The sequence below is a fragment of the Budorcas taxicolor genome, chromosome 9 (assembly GCF_023091745.1).
Source record: "Budorcas taxicolor isolate Tak-1 chromosome 9, Takin1.1, whole genome shotgun sequence".
NCBI classification, from domain to species: Eukaryota; Metazoa; Chordata; class Mammalia; order Artiodactyla; family Bovidae; genus Budorcas; species Budorcas taxicolor.
Window position 1 is genome coordinate 52,519,264 of NC_068918.1, and position 25,612 is coordinate 52,544,875.

The following is a 25,612-nucleotide window of genomic DNA, read 5'->3' on the forward strand; positions in this document are numbered from 1 at the left end:
GAGTGGGTTGCCATGCCCTCCTCCAGGGGATCTCCCAACCCAGGGATCGAATCCAGGTGTCCCACATTGCAGGCAGATTGTTTACCATCTGAACCACCAGAGAAGCCCAAGAATACTGGAGTGGGTAACCTATCCCTTCTCCAGGTGATCTTCCCAACCCAGCAATTGAACCAGGGTCTCCTGCATTGCAGGCAGATTCTTTACCAGCTGAACTATCATGGAAGAAATATTCATAATCCTCTTAGAGGATATGTTCTCCAATTGGATTGTGTGAAATGATGTCTTATTAACCAAAGTTCAGGGGCAATAGAAGAATGTTTACAAGACATTCTATTCAAATCACCACATCACTTTCTACCATCAACACCATCAAGGTCATGGTACATTTTAAGGGAGGATAGACCAGAATAGCTGTCACTAGAGGCAAGCTAGCACCATCTGTTGGAGAATTAGTTCACAGCATAAGATGATACCAGCTGACTTCATTACTGTGGAATTTATTTCTCCAAAGTACTTTTCATCATCCAAATTTCAACACACTCATGCATATCCAAGTACAATTTAATTTTCATTTACATCTAGTTCTCCACTATGATAGTCAAAAACAAAACTAGTTAATTAAACCGATTAAAATACACTATGATTTTATGATTTGACTCTTTAATTACAGATTTGATAACAAGACTATTTTGACCCATTTAAGAACTGGAAAAAAAGTTAGTGATATTATACAGCCACAGGCATTGTAGGTTTGCTGTAAAATAACAAATACATGTTGCACAAAACAGACTCATAGACACAGAGAGCAAGTCAGTGGGTGGTTGCCAGAGGAGAAAGTTGTGGAAAGGTGGACAAAACAAGTGAAGGACGTTAAGAGGTATAAATCTCCGGGTTATAAAATAAGCCATGGGGATGTAATATACAGCATAAGGATATGGTTAATAATACTGTAATAGCTTTGTATGGGGATGGATGATTACTAGACTTACTGTGGTGATCATTTCATAATATATGTAAATGTCAAATTGCTATGTGGTACTCCTGAAACTAATATACTATTGTACATCAGGTCTATTTCAATTTTATATGTGTGTGTGTGTGTGTGTGTGTGTGTTCAGAATGAAAAACAAAAATACATTGTTTGCTTTTATAAACCAGCTTTGGCATCTCTTGATTATCCATGGTAATTAGAAATAAGGCTAGCCTTAGAACTTCCCTGGTGGTCCAGTGGTTAAGAATCCAACTTCCAACGCAGGGGATATGGGTTCCATCCCTCGTCAGGGAACTAAGATCTCACATGTCACAGGGCAACAAAACTTTGATTTTAACTTTAGATGCTAAATGACAAGTGAGTTATCAGCAATTTTCCCAGAGACAGGAGTAAAGTTTCAAACATTAGAAATAAAATTGTAAGTGCTTTTATTTTAAACATAACTTACAGATGGCTGATTTGAAAGATTTGTCCACTATGACAAGTTTTAGCAAGTTAAAAAAAGATTCTGAATTTTTCATGCTATATTCTCTATGGAACTGTGATTTCAATGAAGTTTAAAATCTATTTACTTTTGAAAAGTGAGCTAGGTAAAGTAATGATATTATTTAAGTGAGAAATAACCTATTTTTCCTAAAATATTTTCCAATCAAAGTCTCTCTTATAGGGAAAAACATGAAGCATTAGATTGTAGCATTTATTAATTACTTATTTATTTTATGGAGCTAGAACTGACATAACATTGCCTACATTGAAGGTGTATAACATTTGTTTGATACATTTATGTATGGCAACATGATTAGCATTTGCTAACTTTTATCACATCGCATAATTAATACCTCTTTTTTATGGTGAATATAAAGTATAATATTGAAACTGCATTATTATTATTATTATTATGTACTGGCCACGCTCCTCAGCTTGCAGGAGTTTAGTTCTCTGACCAGGGACTGAACCTGCATCCTCAGTAGTGAAAGCACAGAGTGGTAGCCACTGGACAGCCAAGGAATTCCCATTAAAACTTATTAAATGGAAAGGAAGTAGTAATTGCTGCAAAGTATGATACATATAACTCTGCTGTACAACAGGGGTTATAGTTATTAAACAGTCATCAGATTTTGCCAGTGGTATACCCCTTGGGAATTCTCTGGCAATTTAGAGAGAACATTAACTCTCCCAAGCCTTGGGGGTACCATTTAATGCCTTAAGGCAATGACTCATTAAAGTGATACTTTCACTAAATGCATCTAGCTTAAGTCTAGTCTTAGGGTAAATATGAATATGTCCGTGAACCTGGTGACAGGCAGAGTATTTAGTCTTGACCTAAGCCTTTTCTTCGCTTCTTTCAGTAAGAATATCTGCCCTGGTGGCTCAGCTGGTAAAGAAATCTGCCTGCAGTGTGGGAGACCTGGGTTTAATCCCAGGGTTAGGAAGATCCCTTGGGGAAGGGAAAGACTATCCACTGCAGTATTCTGGCCTGGAGAATTCCATGGACTGTATAGTCCATGGGGTTGAAAAGAGTTGGACACGACTGAGTGACTCTCACTTTCACTTTGGTAAGTGCCCCAAAATGCCAAGGGAAGGGTAAAGCACAGCAGTTACCATCTGAACTGGTTTAAGGACCTGGTTAGAGGCTGGGGGGCCTAACCCTCTGTGTAACACTCTTCAGTTGTCCCTTCCTGACAACAGCCCTCCTCCAGCCTTCCAACTAAAGAGCAATTTCCCCACACTTCTTTACACTTCATTGCCTCGAATCAAATTTGGAAATAGGAGGAATATACATTTTTATGTCATATAAAAATTAGGGTTCCATAACTTATTTATTATTTTAAATTAAAATTTTACACATTTAAAGCATACATGATAATTGGGAATATACACACGCATAGTGAAATGATTACTACAGTCAAGCTACTTATTGTATCCATCTCTGACATGGTTACCATTTCCATAACTTATTTTAAATCAATTCCAGCTAGTTTTAAAGTTCAGTTTGTAACTGAACTTTCATAGTTTAAGTCCCTTTCCTCAAATGCTTCTATCTATAGGAAGAGGGAAAAAACCCACTACCTATCCATTAGGTCTTTTCAGATATGCCAGTAGAAGCTTTTTTCAAACTGTAAAGAGATTTGTAGGGTTTTGCCAATTATAAAAAGCGTTTTAAAAATAACTCGACAGTACCAAATGTAAGGAAAAGAAAGTGAAAATCAGAGTGTAACGCCTCCACCTAGAAACAGCTCTGTTTATAAATGAGCATACCAATGCATATATTTTTTAACTAATAGGTTTGTGGTTTACATAGAGTCCAGTGAATTTTTACCCCACTTAATGTGTCAGTGTGCATGCGTGTGTGCTAGGTCACTTCAGTTGTGTCCAACTCTTTGTGACCATATGGACTGTAGCCCAGCAGGCTCCCTTGTCTGTGGGATTCTCCAGGCACGAATACTGGAGTAGGTTGCCATGCCCTCCTTCAGGGGATCCTCCCGACCCAGGGATAGAACCCACATCTCTTACATCTCCTGCCTTGGCAGTCAGGTTCTTTAACCACTAGCACCATCTGGGAAGCCCAAGGGAAGAGGTTTATTGATAACTCTCACTTCCTACCAAATCTCTTTCCTTGGCAAGGTCAGTGTAGTGGGTTGAATGGTGGCCCCAGAAAAGACAAGCCCAAGTCCTAATCTTATTTAGAAAAAGAGTCTTTGCAATTAAGTTAAGGATCTTGGGATGAGATCATCCTGGATTACCTGGGTGGGCCCTAAATCCAATGACAAGTGTCCTCATAAGACAAAGAGGAGAAAGCTGTATGAAGATGGAAGCAAGATTGGAGGCACTAGGGACCAGAAGAAGCAAGGAAGGATGCTCCTCTAGTGCCTTAGGAGAGAGTATGGCCCTGCCAACACCTTGATTTCAGATTTCTGGCCTCCTAAATCGTGAGAGAATACAATTCTGTTCTTTTAAACCACTGAATTTGTGGTAATTTGTTTCAAAAAGGTTATAGACAGCATATTAAAAAGCAGAGATATTACTTTGCCAACAAAGATCCATCTAATCAAAGTTATGGTTTTTCCAGTAGTCATGTATGGATGTGAGAGTTGGACTATAAAGAAAGCTGAGCGCTGAAGAATTGATGCTTTTGAACTGTGGTGTTGGCGAAGATCCTTGAGTCCCTTGGACTGCAAGGAGATCCAACCAGTCAATCCTAAAGGAAATCAGTCCTGAATATTCATTGGAAGGACTGACACTGAAGCTGAAACTCCAATACTTTGGCCACCTGATGTGAAGAACTGACTCATTGGAAAAGATCCTGATGCTGGGAAAGATTGAAGGTGGGAGCAGAAGGGGATGACAGAGGATGAGATGGTTGGATGGCATCACCGACTCGATGGACATGCGTTTGAGCAACCTTCAGGGGTGGTGGTGGACAGGGAAGTCTGGCGTGCCACAGTCCATGAGTCACAAAGAGTTGGACACAACTGAGCAACTGAACTGAGAAAATCAAACTTTCCTACCATACACTCAGCCTGCTCTCCAGCCTCATTTTCTTGTTCTTCTCCAGCTTGCTGCTCCTGTTTGCTGCCTTTCATTTCCCTGTATTGCCTCAAAGCCTTTGCACATGCTGTTCCAGTGCATGGATTGCTTCTCTTCATTCTCCAAATATTCCTGTAAGGCTTCTTCAGGGTAAAGGTCAGTGATCCTCTAGCCTTGCTTGCCAACCCCTATAAGGTACCCTTGCAGTAGCATGTAGCTCCTTTTCAAGAAAGAAAATTTTTTTAATTCATTTGACAGCATCTGTTCTTGCAGCACACAGGATCTTCCTTGCATCATGTGAGATCTTGCCTGGTGGTGCATGGACTGTCTGGTTGTGGTCCTCAGGCTCAGTTGCTCCAAGGCATGTGGGATCTTAGTTCCCCCACCAGGCATTGAACCTTTATCACCTACATTGCAAGATGGATTTTTAACCACTGGATCACAAGGGAAGTCCTGCATATAGCTGTTTTCATACCCTTAGCATAGGCCTATCTTTATTAGTTTGATAATTAGATTCTGCCTCCTCTACCAAGTTGTAAGCTTCAAAGAATGTGATCCCACTCCCACCCCTTAGATTCCCAGGCTAGCCCTGAGCTTGCTGTGCCCTAACGAATCACATTTTGAACGAATGGCCACTATTCCAGAAGCATTTGCTGACCTTGGGAAACTCTCACAGCCTTTGAGACAGCCATGGGCTAGGTAGGGTGACCATATTATTTACCCTCCCAAATTAGCCACTACTGAGAATGAAAAGGGGTGCTACTATAATTACAAGCCACCTGGTTTCAGTCCTGGTAACAAGTTTTTCTGACCACAGTAGCAAATGTGAAGGTACGAGGATTTCTAAGATGGGGTGGCTATGACATTTTGGAGAGGCAAGGAGAGGATAATTTAAATTTGCTTAATTGCCTCTGCATTTTCATCGCTTTCTCCTACACTTGTTCATTTTTTATTGTCTGGTGTTCGCTCAAGAATGTAAACTCTATGAGGGGAGGGATGTGGCTTCTTGTTTGTTGCTGGGTCCCACACCAAGAATAGTTCTCGGTGCATAGCAGGTGCTCAATAAACATCTGAATGAATGTACTCATAGCTCAATGGTGTACTCTAAACGAATAATGGATGAAGAATCAAAACACGCAGAAAAAAAAAATCCTCACAGTTTGAAAGTCTAAACAGTCTCAGCATTCAAAGGGCACGAGGCAGAAACACTGCCAAGGTCTGGGGCTAAAGATGAAATAAAGAAGGCCCCAGTGACCATCCGGCTGTGGCGCGTTTGAAGGCATCCTTCACCCCGCCCACCTCCGACTCGTGACATCTTTTCTCCGGATGCTCTCTAATCCCCGGCTCACCTGGTTCAGCCCCTAGGACCGCTCTAGTCCATGCCCTCCTATTACACTCTGACCCAGCCGCCTCCTCTGAAAGTCCCCTTCGACCCCCCGGGACCCCCGCGCTGCCCCTTCCCCGAAGCCCTCCACTCCGGGGCTCCTGCGCCGCCCCCTTCGAAGAGGCCCTCGAATCCTGGGACCCCGCGCCGCCCCCTCCCCGCACGCCGCTCGGCCCCGCCCCCCGCCCCGCCCCCGCGTGGTCCGCACGGACAGACTCGCGCTGCACATCGCTCCCCCCGCGCCCGCCTCTGCGGCTGCGCGCTGGCGGGGCCGAGGCCGAGGCGAGGGGGTCGCGCCGCGGGCCGGCGGAGCTGCTGTGGCGGCGGCGGCGGCGGCGGCTGCGGGAGACGGAGCGAGCCCGGCGGCCGGGCAGACCCCCGAGGGAACGGAGGAAGCGGTCATGTCTCGCTACACGAGGCCCCCCAACACCTCCCTGTTCGTCAGGAACGTCGCGGACGCCACCAGGTGAGCGGCGGCGGGTCCGCAGGTTGGGGCGCGGGGGAGGGGCGGGTAACGGCCTCGACGCAGAGCCCGGCGGGGCTAGCCTGCACCTCCCCGCGGCCGGCCCGGGGCTCGCCGTGGAGGAGCCTCTCCCGAGGCCGGCGGGGAGTGCTCGGGGCCTGGGCGGGACTCGCGCCTCCGCCCTCCCGCCCGGCCTTTCGCCCCGGCGCGGCCCGGTCTCCGGGCCCCGCCGCCCTTGACCGCCTCCCGCACCTGGGCGGCTGGCGGGTGCCTATTCCTCGCCGAGAGAACAGGAGGAGCGCCGGCTGCCCCTGGCTGGGAGCCACGGTCACTCCCCGCCTCCGCCCCTGAGAGTTCCTCGGGCGAGTGCCAGCGTCTCGCCCCTTTGTCGCTGTGCAGGGATAAAGCCGCGCATCTCACCACCTAGATGGGAAGGAATTGGGGATGGTGAGAAAGCGTTACGGAATAGTGCGTGCCTTGGGCCTTACGACTCCCTTTCCCTGTTAGTCAGTAGTCTGGTTTACTTACAGGTGGCGCTGGTTCAATTTTATTTGTTGCACAATTTTATACCGTATACAAAGGATAACTTCAGTGAATGAGATTTATGTGTTTTTCTTTTAAAGTTTTGAGTGCAGTGTGAACACCCATCATAATGGTTTTGGTTAGACTTCCCTGGTCGATTCTGTTGCATTCAGCCCACCCGCCCCCCTTTGGAGAATTCTGTCTGCATAGTTTTTAACGTTGATTTCTTATAGCTGTGTCTTTCTCCCTCAATAGGAGCCAGAGGGGATGGGGGGGATTAGTAGACGTTTTCGTTTCACTGGGCTTGCTTAATTTACTCCACAGCCCTCCTCCCCATCCCAGTCTTTATAGTTATGCAAGATTATCTTGTAGTACATAAGGGAAAGCTGAAATTCAGAGTTTCAGTGACTTACTTGGAGCTTTACGGCTGGAAATATATTGGAGCCTTTGACTCCAGAGCCATCAGGAGTAATCATCATAATTTACTTTTGAGAAGTAAATTTTAAGTCTTTTTTAGAAACTTGATTTCTGCTAATAATATATATATATGTACGTCACAACTATAGACTGTGAGTTAACATACTTTAACATCCTAAGTATGCCTGTGTTTACATGTCTTCGCTCAGCTTGTTTATCAGCATATTACATAGAAAGCAAGCGAAATTTATAATTGGGGTAAGGTTAAAAAAATTCCTACGGTTAAACAGATCACTTGAATACTGAATAAGATTGCAGTGAGCCAACAAAAAAAGTTTCCAATTCTAATGGCCACAGAGGCCAACCAAGGTAATATGAATGAATGAGTGAAGGTGTCAGGTTAAAGCCCAATAGAATGGTGTGGACTGTCGCAAATGGAAAAGAACATGTGCCATCTCAAGGGGACAGCGGCTGCTACCAAGCTTTAGCTAATAACGGCTGTATAGACATTTGGACTTGTGGGCACGTTGTTTTAATTTTCAAAAGAGTCAAAAGCCTGTATTTTGTGTGTGTGAACTGTCAGTTTCAAACTGTTGGTAGTTTCTAAATTGAATTATACGAAATTGCCATTTTTGTAGTTTTAAAAGCTATAAAATATTGGCATTTCCGTTTCAGCACTTTTCGTTAAATGTTTATAAACATTGTGCAGGCCGAAAAACATACACACACACATATGTGTGATGTATGATCTCTGATCTAGATAATCAAGAATGATAATTGAGATTTATTAATTTTCTTTTCCATCTTTTCCACAACTTTTTAACATTGCCACTGGGCAGTGGAGGGTGGGGAGGGCAATCAAAATCTAGAAGGTTTGAAGTAGTGAAATTATAGTAATCCTAACATTTGTTGAGTACTCATTGTGTACCAGGCGCTGTACTAAAAACCTTACATATATTATTTTATAACCTTATAAAACAGATGAAAATGTGAGATTAAATTTAGAGAGATTAAGGATCTTGACTAAAACTGCTCAGCGATTGAGTAGTGTTATGAAAGTAGAATCATCACATGTAACCTTAATAGCTTTTTTTGTACAAGGTAGCATATAGTTTAACTAGCAATATGATACCTAGACGCATTTTAATTTTTTAACATTTGGTATGCTTATAAAGAAAATCATTGGGATAAATGTTAAATGGGGTATAAAATTATATACAATATGTTTTCAGTTATATGAAAAATGAAGGGAAAAACTATATAAACACATAATCCACACATATAGAAAATAAGCCTAGAAGGAAATCCCTTTGAGTGGTTTTCTTTATCCTGCTTTCAAATTCTAATTGTTAGTTTTATAACAAAGTCAAGTTTTATTTAAAAATTTTCTTTAAAGTAGCTGTTCTAATATATATAATAAAGTACAAGACATTATAACATGTAGGTTAGCGAAAAATTTGTTAGAAATGAAATTCAGCAAAAGAACTAAGGAAAGGTTTAAAAGTACGTTTTGTAATTTTATAATTTGTGTAATGTTTCTCTTCACTGGTGAAATAAGATGTGGATTGGGAAGAATATTAATTTTAAATCTTTTTGTATAATTTTTTTAATGGCAGATATAGTTTTCTAGTGAAACAAAACAATGCCCACATCTCAAATAAAACATTCCTGTTTTGCTGCTTAACATCATGTTAGGTTGGGGAGCACCCATCAAGTACTTCTCTGGGACATACTTAGTAGCATTCTTTGGTTATAGTGTGTATACTGCTAAGTCGCTTCAGTCGTGTCTGACTCTGTGCAACCCCATAGACGGCAGCCCACCAGGCTCCCCCGTCCCTGAGATTCTCCAGGCAAGAACACTGGAGTGGGTTGCCATTTCCTTTTCCAATGCGTTGACAGTGAAGTCCCTCAGTCACATCCGACTCTTCGCGACCCCATGGACTGCAGCCCACCAGGCTCCTCCATGTATGGGATTTTCCAGGCAAGAGTACTGGAGTGGGGTGCCATTGCCTTCTCCGATAGTGTGTATGAGGCTTACATTAATATTGGTGTAAGTGGTGATGTAGAAAAAAACATTAAAATCCAGCCAAATTCATGATAGGAAGTCTCAGCAAACTAGTAATAGAAGGGAACTTCCTCAGCTTATGGGCATCTATGAAAAACCTTTAGCTAACAACATATTTAATGATGAAACTGAATACTTTCTCCTTAAGATCAGAACAAGACAAGGATGTCAACTCGTACAACCACTATTCAACATTTTATTGCAGGTCCTAACCAATGCAACAAGGCAAGAAAAATAAAGACATAAAAATTATAAAGGTAAAAGTAAAACCTGGCCCTGTTCTGAGGTGACATGTTTGTTTACATAAAGCTACAGTAACTAATAGTTTCCTTACGTTACCAGAATATGAAGTAAATTTAGTGACAATTCTATTTGTATATACTAACAGCAAACAACAAAAACTTTAAAAATTCCTTTTATCTTAGTATCAAAACACATACTTAGGAATAAGTTTTGCAAAACCACATAAAAACCTTTGCATTGAAGATAACAACACATGGCCAAGAGCAATCAAAGAGCAACATAAATTAGTAAATATACTGTGTTCTTAGATAGGAAGGTGAACTGTTATCAGTTTGATATCAATTGATTATATTATAGATTCAAGGTATTTGTGATCAAATTGCTTTTTAAAAATAGGAATAAATTAATTCTAAAATCTATTAATATGCAAAGGATCTGAATAGCCAAAATAATATTTAAAAAGGTCACTGAAGCTGGAAGGCTTATATTCCCTGGCTTAAGATTTACTAAAAAGTTACAATATCAAAATAGTTTGTTATTGGCTTAAGGATAGACAAATAGATCAATAGAACAGAAAGAAGGTCCATAAATAATCCACACATAATAGAGTCAATTGATTTTTTACAAAGGCACTAAACTAAAGCCTTTAGAAAAAAAATCTTTCCACCAAATGATGCTGTACCAACTGGATATATATGTAGGGAAAAAATGTACTTTGACCTCTGTCCCACATAATTTGAACTGGATCATTAATTGATATGTAAAAGATAAAATGGTAAAGCTTTTAGAAGAAAGCAAAGGAAAATATCTGTATGACTTAGGGATAGGCAGATTTTTTATAAGACAAAGTCATTACCTTAAAAGGGAATATTGAAAAATCAGATTTCTCCAAAATTAAAATTTCTGTTCATTAAGAAATTAAATAGGTGAGCCAGGGACTGGGAGAAAGTATTCAGAAGGCATATATCTCACAAAGGACTTTTTCTAAGAATATAATGAACTTTTTTTAAAAGTCAACAATGAAAAGACAAATGTTATTATTAAAAATGGACAAAAAACTCCTACATGTTCAAGAGAAATGCATAGGAATGTCCAATTAGCATGTGAAAAAGTGCTCAGCATCAGTTGTACAACACAAATGTACAAATTGAAATGCAAAAATTGCAATGCAAATTGAAGCCGCAGCAAGATTCCACTTAATACCCTCTTGAATGGCTAAAATTCAAACGACTGACAATACAAAGTGCTGACAGAGATGGGCAGAACTGAATCGTACATGTTGTTGGTAGGAGTATAAAATGTTAACCATTTTGCAGAACTGTTTGGTCGGTTCATAGAAATTAAATATATATATATATATATATATATATATATATATATATATATCTCCTCTTTAGCCCAGAAATTCTGACCCTAGAATAAATGACCCATAAGCATGTAACGATGTTGAACCTAACTGGTGTTTACAGAAATTAAAATTCAAATAATGAGATACCCATTCACTTTATATCCTTCAGAATGGCAGGGAGTGAGGAGTTGGATTCTTAGGAATTCTGATGCATGTCTTGAGGAGAATAAGTTGATTTGGCCATTTTGAAGAAAATGTAGTAAAGCTGAAGATATGTATACTCTTCAGCCCGTCAATTCAATGGCTAGTGGTACATCCCAGAAAACTATGCTACAGCACAATTTGGGGTTAAAAAAAAGGAAGCATATTAAATGCTCACCCATAGAAGTATGTGTAAAATTGTGGTTTATCCATAACAATACCAATACAGAATTAAAATGAGTGAACTAGAGCACCATGGAGAAATCTCAAGGGTGGAAAAGGCAAGCTTCAAAATTTTACAGGTAATCTGATACCTTTTATATAGATTTGCAGTAGAAATACAAAGTTATGTAGAGGAATGATGAACACCAGTGATTATTTCTAAGGACAAGGAGACAATATCTTACTTAAAAAATACTAAAAATTACAAGTATAGTAATTATTAAGGCATAATAAATCTTATTGATGGATACATGGGTGTTTAATATCAAAATAGATTACACCAGAAATATAAAAATCAATGAAAACAACAGCTAACAGATGGAGTGGAGACTGAGCGAGAGCCAGCTCTTTTGAGAAGGTTCATTCCCTCAGACTTGCGGGGTTCTAAGTCTCTACTCCGCTTGCTCTAGCCTCGTTTAGATGTCTAGTATCCTTTTCTGTCAGCCACTCACATTTGGTTGATGGAATTGGTTGCCTCTGAAGGTACTCATTTGAATTCTAGCTTTGCTACTGGCCGTGTGTATCTTTGGGCAAGGTAACTGCTCTCCTTTCAGTCTCCTTGACTGGTAAATGGTAACAGTAATGTGTCCTTCACTCATTAATACAGCAGGTATATTCTGAGGCCTCCTATATGCCAAGCAACTATGCTAGGTACTGAGATATATTAGTGACGACATCTGCTTTAGAAGTGATTCTCAACCCTGAGCCTCAGAATTGCCTATGAAACCCTTAAAAAATTAAATATAACTGGGGCTCACCATGGGAAGCACAAGTTAGGTCAGGGATTAAAGGATCAGGCTGGAATGCCTGCTTCTATGATATCTTCTTTATAGATGATTCCAATATTCAGGAATGGTTGAGAATTTTTGCTGTTAGTCTGTGTTTTATGGGAGCAGGAATTGTGTCTGTCTTGTTCTCCATCATATTTCTAGAGCCTGGCCCATAGTACATACTCAGTAAGTATTTGTTGAATGAATAAATGAAAGAAAAAGACATTGTCATTGTCCTCTAAATCTAAAGTTAACAGTCAGTCACGAAAGGCAGGCAGTTAAGCATGGTATAGTGAATATTAAAAATAACAAAAATAAAATGAAGTTGTCATGATATCAACGTAATATTGGCTACTTGGTCAGTGTTAGTTGAATCTTTATGTAATTCTTAAATTCATATCTCTAGCTTTAATCACTGACTTCTAGTCTTGAGAAAAAATAAAATTGAATTTGTATAACCACAGTTTTCAGTTGCTCATAGAATAGAACTTTTATGGCTGTTCCACCATCACCTCAAATTTGGCATTTCCAAACGTGAAAGTTTCTTCTTTTGCCTCTCCTCAATCTTCAATCTAACTCTCTTTCCAGCTATCTGATTTTTATCTTGGACACCATCTTTCTTCCATTTCCCCGAGTTAGAAGCTTTGTACTCATCTTTGGGCCCTTTTTTCTACGGAGCATGTTTTGAAATACTCTTTAATTCCTCTAAGCCGTGTTTTGTGCTCATAGCTGGTTTTGAATCTAAGAGCTCCATGAGGCAGTAGGATGTAGTCATTAGGAAGCCAGACTAGTTAGTGTCAGATTGTGGGAGTTTGCTTCCAGCTCTGTCTCTTGCTGACTCGGTGAAGTTAGGTGACTTCATCTGTCTCTACCCTCATCTGTAAACAACATTTGTAAAGATCTGTTATGGGAATTAAGTGGTCTTAAGGTGAACAGTGGCTGGTATATAAATGCCTTATAAATGTCAGTTTTTAATGCTAAGTGTTTTGTCTCTTCAGTTAAATTGTAAATCCTGAAGAGAAGTATTATGCTATGTGTTTCCTTGGTTCCCCCTCTTTAATACCTATGACCGTAGGAAGCATGTAAGTGACTCAAAAATACTTGCCAGATTTGAGGCTCTGGTAGTTATTTTTGCTTTATGTTTACTAATAAATCATCGATTTTTCTTTTAAAGCCTGAGAAAGAACTTTAGGACTTCTTTAGAATCTTATTGCTATCTGAAAACATTTAACATAAATATGAAATTATAGTGAGACAAATAAATGTATTCTTAATGAATAGTTAATAGTACTCTGTATTTTGACAGTTGAAAAGTCTTGTAATAGAAGTAACTTTCAAAAGTGCATATGCTCTATATAAAATAAATAACCAACAAAGACCTACTGTATAGCACAGGGAACTGTCCTCAATATTTTGTAATCTATAAGGGAAAAGAATTTGAAAAGGAATGTGTAGAAAATATATAGAAACTAAATCACTATGCTGTACACTTGAAACTAACACAATATTGTAAATCAACTATACTTCAGTTTTAAAAAGGCAAAAAAATTAAGTGAATGTGCTGGGTCAGTATCCTCAACCTGAATAAACATAAAAGCCACCTAGAGTGCTTATAAAAATACAAATTTCCAGACCTCTTGAATCAGAATCTCCAAGACTTAGAACTGAGAATTTGTTGTTTTATTTTTTCTTTCTTTTCTAAACCCTGGATGATTCCTATGAGAGACAATTTTAGCTAATTCTAGTCCGGAAACTATACTTTCTTCTGAAGTTTTTAAGTGAATTTCTGTAGGCAAAATATTTGAATCTAGCTATTCATATTTCTTTACCTTATTTCTAAAATACTTCAGGCCTGAGGACTTGCGCCGTGAGTTTGGTCGATATGGCCCTATAGTAGACGTTTACATTCCACTTGACTTCTACACCCGCCGCCCAAGAGGATTTGCTTATGTCCAATATCCTTTATGTTACTATGTGCATGTGCATAGACTACATACATGTGCATATACATATGTGTATACATACACGTACTCAGGAGCGTATTTTATGAAATAATATTGCCTAATTAAATGTGTTTATTTCTTTATCTCAGAAAATCTAATGCAGTCCACAGTAGCTGGCAAGCGCCCCTCAGTTTGAACCAACCTGTTAGCTAGAATCCAAGCATAAACCGAGCAGGCAAGACAAAAGGCACCTAAAGTTCAAGCATCAAGGAGTAAAGAGGGAGGGTGGACACAGATATAAAGACCTGGAAGAGGGGAAGTCTTTACCAAGCAAAAGACAAAGCCAACACCAGGTTGAGACTTCGGCTTTCCTACATTTACTCAGAGTTCCAGGATCAAAGCCAAGTCTGATTTTGTTGGTTCTGCGTCTCTTATAAAGTCCATCTTGCAAGCCCTAAAGAATAAAGGTCAAGGTTCAAGATCAAGTGACACTGAGGTAATTGCCTAAGTCTCATTTTGTATTGCATTACTTGAGCTTTTTCTGTTTCTAAAAAGTTAAACCAGTGACAACCTCCTGAAATACAGCTAGTTGGTTTATATAGTTTGTTTCCATTTTAGTTAGGTTTATTATATAATTTACATAGATAAGGGAGTTCAGTGGGATATATAATTCCAGATGTTAACAGATTGTTTATAGACCTTAATAGATTGTTTATATATTTCTTTTATAATTATATCCGAAGTAATAAAAACATAAAGGTATTTTAAAGCAGTACGTTCAAAGTCAAATATGATCACTTTTAAAGGACCAAATCGGTTTGAAAATATGTTTTAGCTCACTTATATGTGTGCACTTTTGTTTATAAGTAATTTCTCCTAAATTAATTTAAAAAGCCTGTTAATGAAACAGTAATTTTAATTTCAGAATGAAGGCTTCTGTGTACTGATTTTACCTGAAATACTGAAAAACCTGGTAAATCTTTTACCTAAGAGAAGGGAGTGAGTCCTGCCTAAATGTTTTATTTGATAATACTAGCCAGTGTTGGACTTATTCTCATGTTTCAAATTACATGCATTCTACAGCTTTTAATGTATACATTAAAAATACAGTTAGAGATTTGTTTCTGTTCTTTTTATTTTCAGACTCACTCTTCAGAATCATAATGGGGCATTTGTTTTGATAGTGGTATTTTTTCTGATTTTTCAATTATGTTAGAGATATGACCTTAAAAACTTGAGCTTGTTTTTCCTAATAATTTCATGCCACCTGTAAATTATTTTTAAAAAATAATATTTTTGATATCTGATGTTCAAAGTGTCCTTAACAGCTAGTCATATTTGAAGATGTTCGTGATGCTGAAGATGCACTTTATAACCTCAACAGAAAGTGGGTATGTGGCCGTCAGATTGAAATACAGTTTGCACAAGGTGATCGCAAAAGTAAGTGTGACTTAATAGCAGATCTTGCTTTTTTAGCAGGATGAGTTTCAGCAATGACAAATTTGTTAATTTAAAATTATTTCAGAATATAATACTATTTGAGTGGCTTATTTATTGAATGATTATTTATTGAGGTTTTCAGGTAATGAATTATAAATCTTGAACTTCATATTCTAGCACCAGGCCAGATGAAATCAAAAGAACGTCACCCTTGTTCTCCAAGTGATCATAGGAGATCAAGAAGCCCTAGCCAAAGGAGAACCCGAAGTAGAAGTTCCTCATGGGGAAGAAATAGGCGGCGATCGGATAGCCTTAAAGAGTGAGTACAAAGTAAAAGGGAATTGAAAACTTAATTTTCTGCTGTTTCCAGAAAACATTTTAAAGAGTTTTCAAAAACAGGACACCAGAATCATTTTATTTAATATACATCAAGTATCAACTTTTTTAGAAGGAGATGCTCCTCTCAATTTATAATGTATTGTTATTTTAACTTGGGTTTGTTAGATACCTTTCAGTGTGTTCATTTTATCTTTCTAATAGAAAGATAATATATACTGAGGAAAAAAGCAAAAATTTAAAGTTGTATACTTGACAATAAAATGAGGATTTTAAATAAAAATTTTTAAATGAACCCCCAAATTAAGAATCTGAGGCCTGATAATTAAAAACTCATATGAAATAAAATATAATCATTTGTGAAAGGAAGTTGACCAAAATGTGAATCAGCGTATTTATAAAAAGCAGATTATTTCGAGAATAAATTCCAAGTATGGTAGCATTGTAGGAAGAAAATATAAAAGTAGTAGATTTTTCAGAAAAAGATGTTTACAAGTTATCTGTTTTTCCTGGTAGGGGTTAGTTTCTGTTAGAATAACAGGAAATTGCAGTGGAAATTACTTGATGATGCTGTTTTAGTCATGACTGAAATTGTATTAGCATACCTAAATTCTACCACTTACTGTTTTTCTCTTGAGTTTTAATGCTGTAATTTTTTTATAGGCATATAGAATTTTAAGGTGAATTCTGTTCTTAGAGATTGAGCAGCGTTTATGCTACTGTCCTCTTTCTATGAGTAATAAAGAGTTGACTCTCCTGGGGCTTCCTTCACAATCCAGTGGTTAAGTCTTCAGGCTTCCACTGCAGGGGACTTATCTTGGGTTTGATCCCTGGTTAGGGAACTAAGCTCCCACATGCCACATGGCGCAGTTAGTGATAAGAAAGAGTTGGCTCTCCTGGGCCGTATATCTAAGCTGTCCAGTGACAACATAACCTCAAATCTGTAGAGCTGCTCACTTTCACTCCACTCCCTCGTTCTTCAACTCCCAGGAGCCTATACAAGGAAGAGCCCAACATAGGGTGTATGTACCTGAGCTAGACAGTCTTTACCCCAAGTACCTAGTTCTAAAAACAAGACTGTAAAGTGGCCTGTCTCCAGTCCCTCCAACCAAGTGGAAAGAAAAGACTAGGAAGAGAGAAATATCTGAGAATCCTGATTATTAGAAAATGTGGCCAACTCAGAGCCCTAGAATCTTAACATGTCAGATCAGTCCCTCTCCTTGGGTTTGAAACAAATGTTTTGATTTTGGCACATTCTTAGGGAGGCATGCAAGTAAGAGGAAGCCTTGAGTTCCTTTTATAAGCCAGGAGAACCCACGTCAGGACTGAGCCATCACCAAGGTGAATAAAGAAATATTTAGGAACAGTTATGTTTTGGTCTGGAATTTGATTCTTTTATCATACTGGGTCTAATAGTGTAAGAATATAAACCTCCCATGAATCTGTGGAGAGTAATCCATTTTGTTCCATACTGATTGATTATTTGAGATTTTGACACCAATATACTCAAATACAAGTTACATTTATAGAACCTAAAATGTGGTGAGAACAAATTAAGAAATTTTATATGCCATGTGTGTAGCAAAGTCACACCAATACCACCGGTATTGCTTCTGACTTCACAAAGGACATGAGTAGTATGAATGATATTCAGCATTTCACATTACTATAAGTTAATGGTTTATATACAAAAAATCAAACTAGATATAATATTGTACCTAAAGCAGTACTTTCGTAACTTACTAAATGATAACCAGTGGTCTTGGTGAAAAAGAGTAAAAGAAAAGGAGAAAATTGTCCATCTGATTCACTTAAAATATAAGCTGTTCCAAATGCATTAGAGCCTTAATCAACCACCTTTTCTCCTGATTAATCTAGAGAAGTGAATATTCACAGCATTTTCTGCCTTCTAGTGGCAGTAAAGTATACTACTTGTCTGGAGTACTACTGTCAGTTCCCAGTCACTGTGGAGTATCAGGAATAGAAAGAACCACATTTTCTTATAAGACAGTACAGTTCTACTTTGTTCTAGTTATAGCTCTAGAGGTTAAGACTGTTGCTTAAGCCTCTGACCTCAGTGGTTTTTGTTTGCAGTTACAGTATTTGTTGTTCAGCCACTCAGTCCTGTCAGACTCTTCAAGACCCCATGGACTGCAGCACGCGGAGGGTTCCCTGTCCTTCACCGTCTCCTGGAGTTTGCTCAAACTCATGTCCATTGAGTTGATGCCATCCAACCATTTCATCCTCTGTCACACCCTTTTCGTGCCCTCACTCCTTCCCAGCATCAGGGTCTTTTCCAGTGAGTCAGCTCTTTGCATCAGGTGGCCAGAGTATCAGAGCTTCAGCGTCAGTCCTTCCAGTGAATATTCAGGAATGATTTCCTTTAGGATGGACTGGTTGGATCTCCTTGCTGTCAAAGGGACTTTCAGGAGTCTTTTCCAGCACCACAGTTGGAAAGCATCGATTCTTTGGGGCTCAGCCTTCTTTATGGTCCTGTTCTCACATCTGTACATGACTACTGGAAAACCATACAGCTTTGACTATACAGACCTTTGTTAGCAAAGTGATGTCTCTGCTTTTTAATATGCTGTTTAGGTTCATCATAGCTTTTCTTCCAAGGAGCAAGTATCTTTTAATTTCCATGGCTGTGGTCACCATCTGCAGTGATTTTGGAGCCCAAGAAGATTGTCTGTCACTGTTTCCATTGTTTCCCCACTATTTGCCATGAAGTGATGGGACTGGATGCCATGATCTTCATTTTTTGACTGTTGAGTTTTAAGCCAGCTTTTTTACTCCCCTCTTTCATCTTCATCAGGAGGCTATTTGCTGTTCACTTTTCTGCCATCACAGTGGTGTCATCTGTGTATCTGAGGTTATTGATATTTCTCCTGGCAATCTTGATTCCAGCTTGTGCTTCAGCCAGCCTGGCATTTTGCATGAGGTACTCTGCATATGAATTAAATAAGTAGAGTAACAATATACAGCCTTGATATACTCTTTTCCCAGTTTTGAAACAGTCCATTGTTCCATGTCCTGTTCTTACTGTTGCTTCTTGACCTGCATAGGGTTTTCTCAGGAGGCAAGTAAAGTGATCTGGTATTCCCATCTCTGGAATTTTCTACAGTTTGTTGTGATCTACACAGTCAAAGTCTTTAGCATAGTCAATGAAGCAGAAGTAGATGTTTTTTGAAATTCCCTTGCTTTTCCTGTGATCCAATGGATGTTGGCAATTCGATCTCTGGTTCCTCTGCCTTTTCTAAATTCAGCCTGTACATCTGGAAGTTGCATTGTTGATCCCTGGCTTAAAGGATTTTGAGCATTACCTTGCTAGCATGTCCAATGAGCTCAATTGTTTGGTAGTTTGAACATTCTTCGGCATTGGACTTCTTTGGAATTAGGATGAAAACTGACCTTGTCCAGTTCTGTGGCCGTTACTGAGTTTTCCAAATTTGCTGGCCTATTGAGTGCAGCACTTTAACAGCATAATCTTTTAGGATTTGAACCAGCTCAGCTGGAATTCCATCACCTCCATTAGCTTTATTCACAGTGATGCTTCCTAAGGCCACTTGACTTCACATTCCAGGATGTCTGTCTCAAGGTGAGTGATCACACCATAGTGGTTATCCGGGTCATTAAGACCTTTTTTGTATAGTTTTTCTGTGTATTCTTGCCACCTCTTCCGAATACCTTCTACTTCTGTTATGTCCATACCATTTCTGTCCTTTATTGTACCCATCTTTGCATGAAATGTTCCCGTGGTATCTCTGATTTTCTTGAAGAGATAGATCTCTAGTCTTTTCCATTTTGTTGTTTTCCTCTGTTTCTGTGCATTGTTCACTCAGTTTTTCAATCTTTCAGCTGCTGTGTTTTGCTAACCTCTTAGAGTCTTACATGTGCAGCATAGATGGTGGCCAGTGACTTAAGGAAAATTTATAGGCAGAGTTTAGGGTGAGGTGAGGTGGTTTGTCTGCATTTTCCTCATCTCTGAGATTTTTGTCTGTTAAGTCTTAGCCATTTTGATGGCCCTGAATTATAATCTCTGTCTCTTCAGTTTAGTCCAGTAGCTATTTTCTAGTTGGGCTTAATTCTCCCATTCCAGCTTTTGGAAAACAGTCTTAGGAAAAGAGCCATGGCTTGTAATCCTTCAAGTTCTGCTTTTGTTGATTATTCTCCAATGTCTTTTAGCAGTTGTTTTATAAGTGTTGTCGGTTCAGTTCAGTTCAGTCACTCAGCCGTGTCCGACTCTTTGCGACCCCATGAATCGCAGCACACCAGGCCTCCCCGTCCATCACCAACTCCCAGAGTTCACTCAAACCCACGTCCATCGAGTCGGTGATGTCATCCAGCCATCTCATCCTCTGTCATCCCCTTCTCCTCCTGCCCCCAATCCCTCCCAGCATCAGAGTCTTTTCCAATGAGTCAACTCTTCGCATGAGGTGGCCAAAGTACTGGAGTTTCAGCTTTAGCATCATTCCTTCCAAAGAACATCCAGGACTGATCTCCTTTAGAATGGACTGGTTGGACCACCTTGCAGTCCAAGGGACTCTCAAGAGTCTTCTCCAACACTACAGTTCAAAAGCATCAATTCTTCGGCGCTCAGCTTTCTTCACAGTCCAACTCTCACATCCATACATGACTACTGGAAAAACCATAGCCTTGACTAGACGGACCTTTGTTGGCCAAGTACTGTCTCTGCTTTTGAATATGCTATCTAGGTTGGTCATAACTTTCCTTCCAAGGAGTAAGCGTCTTTTAATTTCATGGCTGCAGTCACCATCTGCAGTGATTTTGGAGCCCAAAAAATAAAGTCTGACGCTGTTTTCACTGTTTCTCCATCTATTTGCTATGAAGTGATGGGATCAGATGCCATGATCTTTGTTTTCTGAATGTTGAGCTTTAAGCCAACTTTTTCACTCTCCTCTTTCATGTTCATCAAGAGGCTCTTTAGTTTCTTCACTTTCTGCCATAAGGATGGTGTCATCTGCATATCTGAGGTTATTGATATTTCTCCTGGCAGTCTTGATTCCAGCTTGTGCTTCCTCCAGCCCAGTGTTTCTCGGGATGTACTCTGCATATAAGTTAAACAAGCAGGGTGACAATATACAGCCTTGATGTACTCCTTTTCCTATTTGGAACCAGTCTGTTGTTCCATGTCCAGTTCTAACTGTTGCTTCCTGACCTGCATACAGATTTCTCAAGAGGCAGGTCAGGTGGTCTGGTATTCTCATCTCTTTCAGAATTTTCCACAGTTTATTGTGATCCACACAGTCAAAGGCTTTGGCATAGTCAAAAAAGCAGAAATAGATGTTTTTCTGGAACTCTCTCGCTTTTTTGATGATCCAGAGGATGTTGGCAATTTGATCTTTGGTTCCTCTGCCTTTTCTAAAACCAGCTTGAACATCTGGAATTTCACAGTTCACGTATCGCAGAAGCCGTGCTTGGAGAATTTTGAACATTACTTTACTAGCGTGTGAGATGAGTGCAATTGTGTAGTAGTTTGAGCATTCTTTGGCATTGCCTTTCTTTGGGATTAGAATGAAAACTGACCTTTTCCAGTCCTGTGGCCACTGCTGAGTTTTCCAAATTTGCTGGCATATTGAGTGCAGCACTTTCACAGCATCATCTTTTAGGATTTGAAATAGCTCAACTGGAATTCCATCCCCTCCACTAGCTTTGTTCACAGTGATGCTTTCTAAGGCCCACTTGACTTCATATTCCAGGATGTCTGGCTCTAGGTGAAGGATCACACCATCGTGATTATCTTGGTCATGAAGATCTTTTTTGTACAGTTCTTCTGTGTATTCATAGAGAAGAAAATGGCAACCCACTCCAGTACTCTTGCCTGGAAAATCCCATGGAAGGAGGTAGGCTACAGTCCGCGGGATCGTAAAGAGTCGGACACGACTGAGCTACTTCACTTCTGTGTATTCTTGCCACCTCTTCTTAATGTCTTCTGCTTCTGTTAGGTCCATACCATTTCTGTCCTTTATCGAGCCCATCTTTGCATGAAATGTTCCCTTGGTATCTCTAATTTTCTTGAAGAGATCTCTTGTCTTTCCCATTCTGTTGTTTTCCTCTATTTCTTTGCATTGATCGCTGAGGAAGGCTTTCTTATCTCTCCTTGCTATTCTTTGGAACTCTGTATTCAGATGCTTATAACTTTCCTTTTCTCCTTTGCTTTTTGCTTCTCTTCTTTTCACAGCTATTTGTAAGGCCTCCCCAGACAGCCATTTTGCTTTTTTGCATTTCTTTTCCATGGGGATGGTCTTGATCCCTGTCTCCTGTACAGTGTCACCAACCTCCGTCCATAGTTCATCAGGCACTCTGTCTATCAGATCTAGTCCCTTAAATGTATTTCTCACTTCCACTGTATAATCATAAGGTACTTGATTTAGGTCATACCTGAATGGTCTAGTGGTTTTTCCTACTTTCTTCAGTTTGAGTCTGAATTTGGCAATAAGGAGTTCATGATCTGAGCCACAGTCAGCTCCCAGTCTTGTTTTTGTTCACTGTATAGAGCTTCTCCATCTTTGGCTGCAAAGAATATAATCTAGCCTTTTAATAATAGCTTTTTTTTTAATGGGAAGATTGGTCTAGAACAAGCTGCTCTGTCATGGCAAGATTCAGAAGTCCTCCATCTAGGTTTTTGCTTTTATTAACATTATTTAATATTCTTAGATATTTTATCTTTTTTCCCCTTTCAGATTTTCTTACCTCTTAGGAATTATGTAACCCAGACTAAATATGCAAAATATATTTTTCAGAACTGACTCATAAAAGATATCCAGCAAAGTCAAAATCTTTTGGTCAAATATTACAAACTTGTACATATTTTTGAACCAAAAGCACACATAATAAAATTAGAACTTTTTTCTCCAACAAAAGCACAACTGATGTTATGTAAAGTATATAAGTTCTTGAGAGTGTTGTTTCCTAACCTATTAACTATTTTTATATGAAATATATACTCTGATGTTATGGATGTTTGCAGGTCGCGACACAGGCGATTTTCTTACAGCCAATCTAAATCTCGCTCCAAATCACTACCCAGGCGGTCTACCTCAGCAAGGCAGTCAAGAACTCCAGGAAGGAATTCTGGTTCTAGAGAACGGTCAAGGTCCAAGTCCTTGCAGAAAAGGTCCAAGTCAATAGGAAAATCACAGTCAAGCTCACCTCAGAAGCAGACTAGCTCAGGAACAAAATCAAGGTCACATGGAAGACATTCTGACTCCATAGCAAGATCCCCATGTAAATCTCCCAAAGCGTATACCAATTCTGAAACAAAAGCACAAACAGCGAAACACTCTCATTTTCGATCACATTCCAGATCGCGGAGTTATCGTCATAAAAACAGTTGGTGAACAGCAACAGAAGAATGCTCCGTAGTGTTAATGTAGCTTACTTATTAAACTTCTCATTATGTTGAATAAAAATTCTTGAAGGCTTACAGAAAATGTGAGTTGATATTAGTTACTTTGGGCATGTATAAGAAATAAAGGCTCTCTCACTTGGGTTAATGAAGATTTGGTCTCAGTATAAGGGCCCACACCACAAATATGATGTGAGTGATGTCCCATTTTATGGACCGTTTTTTGCTTACATTGTGGCAGAAGAGTACTTTTTAGAGGAAATGTATAAAGTGAAACTAAATTAGAAAATTTGATTTGGATATTAAGTATTAACAGTAATTAAAAAATATTTTTTACTTTAAAGCACTTTCATGTAAAAGTAATGATGACTGTATAATTGCATAAGGCAAACTTAAGACTGTTTGACACTGTACGTCTCCTTTGTGTTTTCTCTTTAAACTTGGGCCAATTCCTGATGGTATTAGTTCTGTATCACAAAATACTGACATTTCTAAAAGTAGAGTTTATGTAGCGATCAAGCATTCAAAAGATATTCTTTCCTAAGCTCAAAAAAGCTTCCTGAGTGGAACAGTATAGATAAATTGATATTAAGTTGTATCCTGTATCATGTTCATTCATGTCAGAAATATCAAAACGTTTTAAAAATACTGAATTTTGAATGGTTTGAGACTGCTATAAAAATGTGCAACACTCATAGTCCAAAAATATTCATATCAAGCCTTATACATATGAAGATTGGTACATTTTGTATAAAATCACATTTTATACCATTAATTCTACATACTTACTTTTCATCTGTTACTTAGTGGTTTCTTTTTAGAGCTTTTGTTCAAGACTTTAAATGGTATAGAATAAGTCTTGGTTTATTTTTGAAAATGTTTAGTACCTGGTATTAAACTCAAGACTGCATTCTCAGAAAACAGCTTCTCAGTACGGGATTTACATTACACTGCCCTTCGTTTTTTAAAGCCAAATAGCTTTATTGATATTCTTTTGTAGTTGTTAAAACAATTTCTTTAAAAATGTGTTTGTAGTTTATGTTTTTCAAAGAGTTTGGTAGTATTTGTGATAAAATGATTTTGCATATGGTTATTATAGGGGATATATTTATAGAGCTCTACTTGTGTACCTTGTTGAATTATATTGAAATTAAAAGTTCTCAGCCCATACAGTTAATACTTGTATCTAGAATGCTTAAGAAAAAAAATCTGTCATATATTTTTAGCATATAGGAGCCAGTGTTGCTTCTGTTTGTTTTGGATACAAATTCCTTTTTTTTGTTGTCCTTTTTTTGCATTTTACATCCTGTGTGTAAGAAATAACTTTACAATATAATTTATATGCTGGTGGTAATTGGATAAGTACCGTAAATTCGTGTATTCTGTACTTTCTGAATAGATTTTCTCTATTTAATCATAGCAAAATTTATTTCAAAACTACAGCTCTTTGAAGTGTTCAGATGTAATAAAATTTAGTTATAAAATTATGTGGCACTATTGAAAATTGAAAGGATAGTCTGAAGAAAGAGCAAGACAAACAGTAATTTTTTGTATTTTCTAAATAAATGTTTTGGTTTATGTACATATGTATGTAGTTATTGTGGATACTACGAATTGATTATAGTGTCTACATTTAATCATATTTTCGTAAAAAGTTAATAAGGCAGTGTTTCTGAACATGCTTAATCCTTTGATTTACTCTGATTTGGTTGTCCACTGTAATTGCTAGACTGCTTATGAGGATGCTGTTTGGTTTGATGGAAAAACTGGAATGATAATAGTTTAAACTTTATGATTATTTAATGTGTGCTTGGCAATGCTCTGTAAAGTTTTACATTACTCACTCATCACAAAAAGTTCAGGAGGGCAATACCACTGCAGATAAGGTAAGTGAGATGAAGAGAAGTTAAATGACATGCACAAACAAGGTCACACAACATACGTTGTATAGCTGGGTGGTGGCTGGGCTCCATGCTGCCCTCCCTGATCACCATGCTTGTCTTTTTGGAAGACAAAAGTCTTTGACAGATATATGCTAAACTAAGATAATATTTAGAGGAAAAGGAGATAATAGAATTAGGAAAAGAAACAATTACAGGCTTCAGTGAAACTGGGTTCTGTGAGTAGAAATTGATTAACAATTGTGCTGATACCCTGGAAAATTGTATTCTGGGTACATCTGTTCTAGGATTCACTTGTGCTATAGAATTGTTTCTTGGGCCTTTTAAGAGAGGATACTTAGGGTAAGATTGTTAAATAAAGCAAATGTATCCCCTATCTGTGATCATTTCCTTTAAAGATTGTATATTTATTCAGGTACTTCCCCAGTTTAAATATAGGGGCACTTCCTACCTCCATTTGTTCAGGATT

At 38.7% G+C, this 25,612-nt stretch overlaps 1 protein-coding gene across 1 annotated transcript; it reads left to right on the forward strand.

Annotated features, from left to right (window-relative positions):
- Positions 1 to 6,304: 6,304 nt before the first annotated feature.
- SRSF12 (serine and arginine rich splicing factor 12) lies at positions 6,305 to 23,236 on the forward strand. Its single transcript, XM_052645834.1, has 5 exons — positions 6,305 to 6,369; positions 14,005 to 14,120; positions 15,430 to 15,537; positions 15,715 to 15,856; positions 22,865 to 23,236. The coding sequence occupies exons 1-5, from the start codon at positions 6,305 to 6,307 to the stop codon at positions 23,232 to 23,234; spliced, it is 801 nt and encodes a 266-aa protein (XP_052501794.1). The 3' UTR covers positions 23,235 to 23,236.
- Positions 23,237 to 25,612: the final 2,376 nt, after the last annotated feature.